Raw genomic sequence first — 12,145 nt, 5'->3', positions numbered from 1 at the left:
CAAGAAGAAATTAGATCTAGCTCTTGGGTCTAAAAGGGTCAAGGGATAGGGAGGCAGGGAGGGATCAGGATATTGAAGTTGATGATCAGCCATGGTCACAATAAATGGTGGAGCAGGTTCAAAGGGCCAAATGACCTATTCCTGCCTCTCGTTTTGATGTTTCTATATTGTTAAATATAAGGGAACTCTTTTGTTGGGGTGGGGTGGGGTGGGGGGGGGGTGTAAAAAGTACAAACAAAAGCTGAAAAATACTGCAAACACTCAGGACTGACAGCATCTGTGGTGAGTGAAAATAGAGTTCATGTTTTGAGTCCACGTGACTCTTCAGAACTAAAGAGGGGTCGAAAAGTAGAACTGAGTTTACAGCATAAATCTTCATAAAATATAATTGATCATGCTGATTTTTAATATTTCTTTTGTTTTATATATAAAGTTTGTTTTTGTTTAAAAACCTGCAATCTTCTGATGTAATCTTTTCAGTTAATCGCTGGGTGTTTAAATTTCTCTTGAAACGATAATGTTTCCAACCCGAATTGTAACAACTCACACAACAATATTTCAAAACAAATCGTAGAAGAAAAATATGATGGTCTTTATTTTGTACAAAGTATTACATTATAAGACACCGCTCTTCTAGGATCCACAATTTCTTAGCTCGAGCAATTATTTTAGTGAAACAATTCGATAATAAATGAATAAAAATTGTGCTAATTGTCATCCCTTCGAAAGCAGGTTTATCACCCGGCACAGAGGGTAATTTGGGATTTCTCCCAAACCAATTGACAAGGATTATACCCTCCAACCATCTGAAGTGAATTCTTTACATGAACCGTCCAGGCCAGTGCAGTTATCAACTTGCAGTTTGGCTGACCAGCTAAGATTTTCTGCAGCATTTCATCGATCACCGAGTGATTCCTTTCACAGAGTCCATCACTGAAAGGACTTTCAGCTGCTGTGTTCCTGACTAGAATGTTCATGTTTTTACACACATCTCAAAACTCATCATTAACAAATTCCCCTCCATTATCAGCCAGAACCTTAGCTGGTGCCCCAGGTCCAGTCCCTGTCCACTTCTCAATGACTTGTTCTAGAATCACCCTTTTGTCCTTACCATGTATTATTGGAGAAAGACTAAGTTGGGTTACCATATCGATAAAGTGTAGAATGAAAATAATTCTGTCTTTGTCTCATACCTTTAGATGCACAGCAACTTCTTCATGAGCCAAGGGAAGGATGTAATGGCTTTGTCCGATACTTTGTACTAATCTGTTCTGAGTCTCGTATACTCTTCACCAACCAACCTTGCATCTTGTAGCAGGGTTTTTAATCTTTGTTCGATAGGACGAGCAAATTGTTTGTGCAGCTTTAAGACAATTTGTAATTTTTTTCTGTTTCTCTTCACCTGATGCCATGAATCCTTCTCGAACCCGAGGATTAGAAACATCAGGTTTTGTTAAGAGGACACAATAATGTCCTGATTTGAGTAAACAATCATACCTTGTTCCATGTCCAGTTGCATTTGTGCCTTTTTCATGGAAGGTTCACTCAACATTAAACTGAGCAGGTTCACTGTCAGACACACCAGACTACACCAGTCCTGGAGTGCTGACTCCAGCTACTTTACATCGAATCAACACTCTCTTTAATGGCTTCAATCTATTGATATCACCAACTGGAAACCTTTCATACCCCTTAACCTTGTGTCACTCTTCACCATGAGGTGAATATGGATAACATCTTCAATCTGATCCACACACTGTCGAGGTGCAGTCACTGTGGAATGGGATGATGAGGCAAGGTTAGACAGGTGAGGGTTTTGTCCCCTGGAGTTTAGATGAGTAAGAGGCAACTTGACTGAAACATATAAGATCCTGAGGCATTTTGACAGGGTGGATGTGGAGGGCATGTTTCCTCTAGTGGGAGAATCGAGAATGAGGGCTTACTGTTTAAAATAAGTTCATTTAAAGCAGAGATGAGGAAAGTTTTTTTTCCACAGGGTTGAGAGTTCCTGGAACTCTTCCTCAAAAGTTGCTGTCAGAATCCCTTTGAATATTTTGAAGGCAGAGCGAGATAGATTCTTGATTATCAAGGGGGTGAAAGATTAACGGGGTAAGTGGGAATTTGGGGTTGAGGTTACAATCAGATCAGCCATTATCTTACTGAACGACAGAGCAGACACGAGGGGCTGAGTGGCCAGTGCTTGCTCCTAACTCATATGCTTGCACGATGACGTTTTCATTCAGACCTGAAACACCTGTTAATAGTTCCCCAGTCATTGCTGGGGTTCAATCACCTATTAGCGCTGTTCCAATCCTGTCTTTTGTTGCGATATCCAGACGCACTAAAGATGCTTTCACCCTCACACAAAACCTGTCAAAGTCCAATTATGCTTCATAGGCAACCAATAGATCATCTATCTTGTAAATCTCAATGAATCTTTATAAAAGATTCAAACCTTCATCAGTATCCAACTGATGGACATCCAGCTCACAAAATACTTTGCTTCTGATCTTTTTGTCAAGAAGTGACAGTGCCAAGGCCAGACCTTGTTTTCTCCTTAGTCGGGATGTAACCCGTGTCCACATCTCCACTTCATTCTTACATTGATCGTGTGGTTCAGACTTCAAGAACATCAGCGGGTAATCAGACCCTGACAATTCCCACTGGCTTTCAACCATTTCTCACAAAAGCTACTGGGATTGTAAGCTCCTGCCTGAAATATATTTTCCTTTAGTTTTTAAAATTCACCATGAGACAAACATTCCCTGTTACCATGTTATAATCCTGACAGCGTTATGGTGAAGGAAGAAACTGAAGCTAACCTTTATTTGGAATAGATTTATTTGCAGAGTAAAACATTACAAGTACATACCTCCCAACTCCACTCTGTGACAGTGTCTCTTTATTTGCACTCATCCAATCAATGCCCTCCATTTGTATATATTTAATCTCAAATAATTTAGTTAACACCCAGAGCAGATAATGGGTCTAATCTGAGTGATTGCCATAATGTCTCAACAGGGGTTGAATCATTCTTTTGCTCCCACACTGAGTGCCAGTAAATGGCCTCTCACCAAGATGAACTCTCTGGTTTCTCCACAGATGATGACTCAGTGAATCCTTTCCCAAACTCAGAGCAGGTGAATGGTCTCTCTCCAGTGTGAACTTGCTGTTTCTGCAGAGCAGATGACTGAGTGAATCCCTTCCCACAGTCAGCACAACTGAACAGCCTCTACCCCAGTGTGACTGCATTGATGAGTTTTCAGTACAGATGGGTAATTGAATCCCTTCCCACAATCCTCTCATTTCCACAGTTTCTCCATGGTGCCAGAGTCCTCGTATCTCTCCAGGTTGAAGCTTCGTCCACACACAGAACATGTCTACAGTTTCTCCCCACGCTGCATGTTGTGATGTTTTTTTCAGGCCGTGTAACTCGTCTACAAAGAGTCAAATAGGTTTGAGAAACCCAATGCATTCCTTCTGAGCTGTAATGAGTCTGACTGGAAAGATACAGCGGAGCTACATGTAATATAGTTTAAGTTTATTGATTAGTGTCACAAGTAGGCTTACATTAACACAGCAATGAAGTTACTGAAAATCCCCGAGTTGCCACACTCCAGCTCCTATTTGGATACACAGAGGGAGAATTTAGCATAGCCGATGCACCGAACCAGCATGTCTTTCCGACTGGGAGGAAACCGGAGCACCGGAGGAAACCCATGCAGACACGGGGAGAACGTGCAAACTCCACACAGACAGTGACCCAAGCCAGGAATCAAACCCGAGTGCTCACCATAATATGATAGTAAACGAATAAAAATAAAAATGTGCTGAATTAGAAAACCAAAAAAAAATGGTCCACCAATCACTTCAGTCTCCACATTTGCACGGTTTCTCCATAATGTGATTGAGAACGGAGTTGTTTCCTTCCATGTACAAAATTCTCTGCTGTTCAGATAATCTGATGCTTTGTACAAGTTTCCTGACCCCAAATCCTCCTCTTCTCAGACCAACTATATTAACACCTAAACAGAGCTGAAGTTATTTTTCAATTCAGCAGAAACAGACCCAAAGGAACATGGTTTAGTCTGAATATGCTCAACAGGAAAATACAATCACAATAGTTCCTTGTGAATTCGCTGGTGTCTCAGAAGAGTGGATGAGGTAACATATCCCTTCCCACACCGGGAGCAAGTGAATGGCCTCTCCCCTTTGTGAATTCGCTGGTATATTGCTAGGCTGGATGAGTCAATGAATCTCTTGCCACACACACAGTCGGTAAAAGGCCTCTCTCCAGTGTGAACTCGCTGGTGTACTGCTAGTTTGGATGACTATTAAATCCCTTCCCACACTGGGAGCAGGTGAATGGCCTCTCCTCGTTGTGAGTTCGCCATTGTATTGCTCGGTTGGATGAGTCCAGCGAATCTCTTCTCACACTGGGTGCAGGTGAATGGCTTCTCCACGGTGTGAACTCGCTGGTGTGTCAGGAGACTGGATGACCAACTGAATCCCTTCCTACACAAGAGCAATTGAATGGCCTCGTCTCAGTGTGAATTTGCTGGTGTCTCAGCAGAGTAGATGAGTGAGCAAATCCCTTCCCACACTGGGGACAGATGAATGGCCTCATCCCAGTGTGACTGCGTCGATGAGTTTCCAGCAGGGATGGGTAATTGAATTCCTTCCTTGGTTGAATTTAAAATACAGATGGAGCGTGAGAAGGTAAAATCCAATGCCAGTGTCTTGTACTTAAACTAAGGAGACTATAAAGGGATGAAGGAGGAGTTGGCTGAGGTAGACTGGGACAAAAGCTTTATGGTGGGACAATTGAGGAACAGTGGAGGATTTTCAAAGCAATCTTTCACAGTGCTCAGCAAAAGTATATACCAGTGATAAGGAAGACTGTAGAAAAAGAGATAATCAGCCATGGATATCGAAGGATATAAAGGAGGTATCAAATTGAAAGAAAATGCATACAAAGTGGCAAAGATAAGTGGGAACTGAGAGGATTGGGAAATCTTTAAAGGTCAGCAGAAAGCCATGAAAAAAGCTATAAAGAAAGGTAAGATGGATTATGAGAGTAAACTAGCTCAGAATATAAAAACAGAAAGCAAAAGTTTCTACAAATATATAAAACGAAAAAGAGTGGCAAAAGTAAACATTGATCCTTTCATTTAGGAGCAGATCCCAGTTTTACACCAATCTCTGAATTCTCTCCAGGTAGTGAATAAGGCATAGTGTCATCTGCGAATTTTGACACACTACACTTAGTCCCCAACTCCAAATCATTTATGTAAATCGTAAACAATTGCGGTCCCAACACTGATCCCTGAGGCACACCACTAGTCACTGATCGCCAACCAGAAAAACACCCACTTACCCCCACTCTTTGCTTTCTGTTAGTTAACCAATCCTCTATCCATGCTAATACATTACCCATAACACTGCACCTTTATCTTATGCAGCAGTCTTTGGTGCGGCACCTTGTCAAATGCCTTCTGGAAATCCAGATACACCACATCCACAAGTTCCCCATTGTCCACTACACATGAAATGTTCTCAAAGAATTCCACCAAATTAGTCAAACATGACCTGTCCTTCATGAACCCATGCTGTGTCTTATCAATGGGACAATTTATATCCAGATGTCTCGCTATTTCTTCCTTGATGATAGATTCAAGCATTTTCCCTACTACAGAAGTGAAGCTAACCGGCCTATAGTTACCTGCCTTTTGTCTACCTCCTTTTTTAAACAGTGGCGTCACATTTGCTGTTTTCAATCTGCAGGAACCACCCCAGAGTCCAGCGGATTTTGGTAAATTACCGCTAGTGCATTTGCTATTTCTCCCGCCATCTCTTTTATTACCCTGGGATGCATTCCATCAGGACCAGGAGACTTGTCTACCTTTCGCCCCATTAACTTGCCCAACACTACCTCTTTCGTGATGAGAGTTTCTAGGTTCTCACCTGCCATAGCCTTCCTGTCATCAATTTTTGGCATGTTCTTTGTGTCTTCCACTGTGAAGACCGACACAAAATACCTGTTCAATGCCTCAGCCATTTTCTCATTTCCAGTTATTACATCCCCCCTTCTCGTCCTGGGCAAAGAAATGGCAGGTGGAGTTCAACCCTGATAAATGCGAAGTGATGCATTTTGGTAGGAATAATGTAGGGAGGAGCTATACGATAAATGGCAGAACCATAAAGGGTGTAGATACGCAGAGGGACCTGGGTGTGCAAGTCCACAGATCCTTGAAGGCGACGTCACAGGTGGAGAAGGTGGTGAAGAAGGCATATGGCATGCTTGCCTTTATAGGACGGGGCATAGAGTATAAAAGTTGGGGTCTGATGTTGCAGATGTATAGAACGTTGGTTCGGCCGCATTTGGAATACTGCGCCCAGTTCTGGTCGCCACACTACCAGAAGGACGTGGAGGCTTTAGAGAGAGTACAGAGGAGGTTTACCAGGATGTTGCCTGGTATGGAAGGGCTTAGTTATGAGGAGAGATTGGGTAAACTGGGGTTGTTCTCACTGGAAAGACGGAGGATGAGGGGTGACCTAATAGAGGTGTATAAAATTATGAAAGGCATAGATAGGGTGAACGCTGGGAAGCTTTTCCCCAGGTCGGTGGTGACGTTCACGAGGGGTCATAGGTTCAAGGTGAGGGCGGGGGGGGGGTTTAACACGGATATCAGAAGGACATATTTTACACAGAGGGTGGTGGGGGCCTGGAATGCGCTGCCAGGCAGGGTGGTGGAGGCGGACACACTGGGAACGTTTAAGACTTATCTAGATAGCCACATGAACGGAGTGGGAATGGAGGGATACAAAAGAATGGTCTCGTTTGGACCAGGGAGCGGCGCGGGCTTGGAGGGCCAAAGGGCCTGTTCCTGTGCTGTATTGTTCTTTGTTCTTTATTCACCGTCATTCTAAAAACTGCTGCAAAATCTCAGTAAGTCTGACAGTATCTGTAAAGACAGGAACAGTTAATGTTTCCAGTTGAATGTGACTCTTCTTCAGTGTCAAAACATTAGCTCTGTTTCTCTCTCCAGAGATGCTGTCAGACCTGCTGAGTTTTTACAGCACTTCTTGTTTTTATTTCCGAGTTCAGGACTCAGACAAGACAATCCACAATACAAATCTTACAACTGGGCCAGGGTTTATTAACATCAGCAGAAACAGACACCAATGAAAATGGTTGGGACCTCGATGAGATTAACAGCAAAATTCAGTCCTTGCAGTCACTCGTGAACATGATGGTGTTTCAGCAGGTGAGGTGACTGAGTGAATCCCTTCCCACACACGGAGCAGGTGAATGGCCTGTCCCCAGTGTGAATTCGCTGGTGCTTTACCAGGTTGGATGATTGACTGAATCCCTTGCCACAATCAGAGCAGGTGAATGGTCTCTCCCCAGTGTGAACTCGCTGGTGCCTCCGCAGACTGGATGGATCACAGAATCCCTCCCCACACTGAGAGCAGCTGAATGGTCTCTCCCTAGTGTGAACTCGCTGGTGTGTCTGCAGGCTGGATGAACAAGTGAATCCCTCCCCACACTGAGAGCAGCTGAACGGTCTCTCCCCAGTATGAACTCGCTGGTGTTTCTGCAGGTTGGATAACTGAGTGAATCCCTTCCCACACTGAGCACAGCTGAATGGTCTCTCCCCAGTGTGAACTCGCTGGTGTGTCTGCAGGCTGGATGAACAAGTGAATCCCTTCCCACACTGAGAGCAGCTGAATGGCCTCTCCCCAGTGTGAACTCGCTGGTGTGTCCGCAGGCTGGATGACTGAGTGAATCCCTCCCCACACTGAGAACACGTAAATGGTCTCTCCCCCGTGTGAACTCGCTGGTGCCTCCGCAGGTGGGATGAACAAGTGAATCCCTTCCCACACTGAGAGCAGCTGAATGGCGTCTCCCCAGTGTGAACTCGCTGGTGTGCCTGCAGGCTGGATGACTGAGTGAATCCCTCCCCACACTGAGAGCAGGTGAATGGTCTCTCTCCAGTGTGAACTCGCTGGTGTCTCTGCAGGTGGGATGACTGAGTGAATCCCTCCCCACACTGAGAGCAGGTGAACGGTCTCTCCCCAGTGTGAACTCGCTGGTGTGTCTGCAGGTCAGATGACCGAGTGAATCCCTTCCCACACTGAGAGCAGGTGAATGGTCTCTCCCCAGTGTGGCTGCGCCGATGAGCTTCCAGCAGAGATGGGACTCTGTATCTCTTCCCACAGTCTGCACATTTCCATGGTTTCTCCATGGTGCAGGTGTCCTTGCCTCTGTCTTAGGTGGACAATCAGTTGAAGCCTTGTCCACACACAGAACACGGGTACAGTCTCTCCCTGCTGTGAATGGTGTGATATTTATTCAGGCTGTGTAACTGGTTGAAGCTCTTTAGTCAGTGCACTGGAAGACTCTCACTCGAGTGTGGCAGTGTGTTGGTGCTTGTCCAGTTACACTGATGTTTGAAATCTTTTCAAATCGACAGACCGGACAACCATTTCTCCTTCTAGATTCAAAGGCCGATGATATTCAGCTCCCAAGGAATATAACTCTGTCAGATCTAGACGTGACGTTTGAGATTTCAGTCTGTGATTCCTCTTTCAATATCCTGTAAAACGAGTTTACAAAGGTCATCAGTGTCAGTACAGGATAGAAATTCAGAACACGCAATTCTAGTTTCCATGGAACATTCTTTCCTATTTCAGTCCCAAAAAGCTGTAAATCTCCATCCCACACACTCTCCCTCCATTCTCACTCTGCTGTATCTAATATTCACCCTCCCAATTCTCCTGAAGGTGCTGATTGAGGCTGATTGACAGATCCATGCTCACTGCTTCCTGTCCTGGACACAGAGACCAGAACAAATAGGAGCTGCAGTCGGCCATTTGGCCCATCGAGCCTTTTAAACTATTCAATGAGATAATTCGTTCATCTACCTCAGCATCATTCTCCCCGCACTAAACCCATGTCCCTTGATACCTTCAATATCTAGAAACCAATCAATCTCGCTCTTGAAAATAGTTAATGACTGAGGCTTCACTGTCCTCAGGGGTTGAGAATTCCAAAGCTTTACCACACCCTTCAGTGAAGAAATCCCCCCACATATTAGCTTTTGCTCCAAAATCTTCTTTTCCCCATAACCCTTGACACCCTTGTCAGTCAAAGATCTGTCTAACTGGAATATATTCAATGAATCTCAGCCTCCACTGGTCCCTGTAGAAGAGAAATCCAAAAGACTCACAACCCTCTGAGGGAAGAGATGTCTGGAAATATATAACGTAGCTACAGTTCCATATTACAAGATATTCAGATCCCAAGGAATATGACTCTGTCTAGACGTGGCGTTGAGATTTTTGCCTGTGATTCCTCATTGAAAATCCTGTGAAATGAGTTTGCAAAAGTCATCACAATCAGTATAGGATAGAAATTCAGAGCAGACAATTCTAGTTTCTATAGAACATTCTTTCCTATTTCATTCCCAAAAAGTTGTAAATCTCCATCCATATCAATGGATTCTCACCTGGTGTTGTGAGACTTCTTACTGTGCTTACCACAGTCCAACGCCGGCATCTCCACACTCTGAGTGGAAACAGAGAGAAGTAGGAGAGGCCGGAGGTGAGGAGAGAGATTTTATACATCTACAACTCAACAGGAACTTTGACAGAATTTCCAAACCCTGTGAACACCATGAGCTCCAAGCTCCTCTCCAACCCACACACCATCCTGACTTGTCTGACATCCAGTACTGAAAGAACAGAAATTTATTTCATATAAATACTGGGAAGACTGAACCCATTGTGTTCAGTCCCCACTACAAACTCCACTCCCTCGCCAACAACTTTATCTCTCCTCCTGGCAACTGTCTGAGGCTGAACCACACTGTTGACAACCAGGGTGAAATAGTTCATCCCAAGATGAGCTTCCAGCCACATGTCCACATCATCATCAAGACCACCTTCATTCATAGAAGCATTAATAGTAATTAATTAAAAGTAATGAATAATAAAATACAGTATAGAAGGAGGCCATTCAGCCCATCGAGCCTGCACCGACAACAATCCCATCCAGGCCCTATCCACATATTTACCTGTTAATCCCCCTGATACCAAGTGGCAATTTATCATGGCCAATCCGTCGAACCGGCACATCCTTGGACTGTGGAAGGAAACCGGAACACCCGGAGGAAACCCACGCAGACACGGGGAGAATGTAGAAACTCTGCACAGACAGCGACCCGAGGCTGGAATTGAACCCGGGTCCCTGGCGCTGTTAGGCAGCTGCACTAACCACTGTGCCACCGGGCCACATGTCAGTGCCATCGCCCGACTCCAGCCCAGTCTCAGCTCATCTGGAACCCTCACCCATTCTATTGTGACATCACACCCTCACCCATTTCATTGTGACGTCACACCCTCACCCATTCCATTGTGACGTCACACTCTCACCCATTCCATGTGACGTCACACCCTCACCCATTCCATTGTGATGTCACACCCTCACCCATTCCATTGTGACGTCACACTCCCACCCATTCCATTGTGACGTCAATCTCTCACCCATTCCATTGTGACCTCACACTCTCACCCATCCCATTGTGACGTCAGGGCTTCACTCTCCGATCACAATCCCTGCCGGCCTCCCACATGCAGCCTCAATGGCGGCAGTCAGCCCGGGTCTAACACTACCAGCTGCCGCTCCATTTGGTACAAAGGGGGGGACCGGGAAGTTCATTTCCGGGGTTTGGGTTTGAACAACATGTTTACAAAGTCTCTCCACCCACCCGCCACATTTATCATTCCCCGCACGCCGCCCGCTACCTCGTATTGATCTCGTTTCCAAGATAAAACCGGCCGTCTGTCCGTCGCCATTACCCGCACTTCCTGCCCCTCATTCACTCCGATTGGTTGGAGGACCAGCCACTCCCGCTCGGTCCTCCAGCCCCGCCCCTCATTCACTCCGATTGGTTGGAGGACCAGCCGCTCCCGCTTGGTCCTCCAGCCCCGCCCCCTCTTCCTATTGGTCCGGAGCTGCCGTCAATCAGTCCCCAAGCATTGTGATGTGGAGCATGCGCAGTGTCATTGCTGTCCTTGGCGCTTGTTTGTCCCGGAGAAGCGGAGTCAGCGTTAGGCGGTGGCTGGGAGGATTTGGAAACACTTTGTGGATCCGCAAACCCATCAGAATCATTGTCAGCTCCCTGGTTTGCAGCTGCGGGGCTTCTCCCTCCCTCCCTCCCGGGAACAGGCCCAGGTTAACGGCCCCATCCTGGCTCAGCCACTGGAGGATGGTTCACATCAGAGGATGGGGGAGGGGGACAATAAATAAGAGGTTACACTTTGGCCTCAAATCAATGAGGACTCTGATCTCTGGGAAGGAAGGAAACCCTGGGAGGTGGGCGGGGAGGATTCACAAACACCCGCTGGAGGCTCCAACACCCCCAATAAGACCCATTGGTTTTATTGTCAGTCTGCAGACAGGAGCTGGAGAACTGAACCCAGACAGAGGAGAGGGAGGGAGAAAACTGGGAGTGGACCGGTAGCACAATGGTTAGCACTGCTGCTTCACAGCTCCAGGGACCTGGGTTCGATTCCTGGCTTGGGCCACTGTCTGTGTGGAGTTTGCACATTCTCCCCATGTCTGCGTGGGTTTCCTCCGGGTGCTCCGGTTTCCTCCCACAGTCCAAAGATGTGCGGCTTAGGTTGATTGGCCATGCTAAAAATTGCCCCTTAGAATCCTGAGATGAGTAGGTGAGAGGGATTAGCGGGTAAATATGTGGGGGTAGGGCCTGGGTGGGATTGTGGTCAGTGCAGACTCGATGGGCTGAATGGCCTCCTTCTGCACTGTAGGGTTTCTATGATTAAATGGTGAGATGGGTTTGGATTTCAGTAAGAAGTTTAACAACATCAGGTTAAATAGACACACAGGTGAATGGCCTTTTAACCTGGTGTTGTTAAACTTCTTACTGTGTTTACCCCAGTCCAACGTCGGCATTTCCACATTTGGATTTCAGCCCAGGGAGGAGGGAGAGTGTGTGTGACGGGGATTTACAGATTTGGGGGAACAAGAGAGGAAAAATGTTCCAGAGAAACAAGAATTGTCTGTTCGGAGTTTCTATCCATACTTCATATCATTTTCCTGAATTTCTTTTGCAGGGTG

At 45.8% G+C, this 12,145-nt stretch overlaps 1 protein-coding gene across 1 annotated transcript; it reads right to left on the bottom strand.

Moving 5' to 3' along the window:
- Positions 1-7,126: 7,126 nt before the first annotated feature.
- LOC144488033 (uncharacterized) lies at positions 7,127-10,890 on the bottom strand. Its single transcript, XM_078206054.1, has 2 exons — positions 10,810-10,890; positions 7,127-8,600 (listed from the first exon to the last, which is right to left on the bottom strand). The coding sequence occupies exon 2, from the start codon at positions 8,247-8,249 to the stop codon at positions 7,239-7,241; it is 1,011 nt and encodes a 336-aa protein (XP_078062180.1). The 5' UTR covers positions 8,250-8,600; positions 10,810-10,890; the 3' UTR covers positions 7,127-7,238.
- Positions 10,891-12,145: the final 1,255 nt, after the last annotated feature.

This window comes from Mustelus asterias, unplaced genomic scaffold, assembly GCF_964213995.1.
Source record: "Mustelus asterias unplaced genomic scaffold, sMusAst1.hap1.1 HAP1_SCAFFOLD_1228, whole genome shotgun sequence".
Classification (NCBI taxonomy): Eukaryota; Metazoa; Chordata; class Chondrichthyes; order Carcharhiniformes; family Triakidae; genus Mustelus; species Mustelus asterias.
The sequence above is the reverse complement of the archived record's forward strand: the minus strand, read 5'-3'. Positions and strand labels throughout refer to the sequence as shown.

What these genes read in the sequence shown, in the direction of transcription:
- LOC144488033 (XM_078206054.1), bottom strand. Translation starts at nt 8,249, where the DNA reads ATGGAGAAACCATGGAAATGTGCAGACTGTGGGAAGAGATACAGAGTC.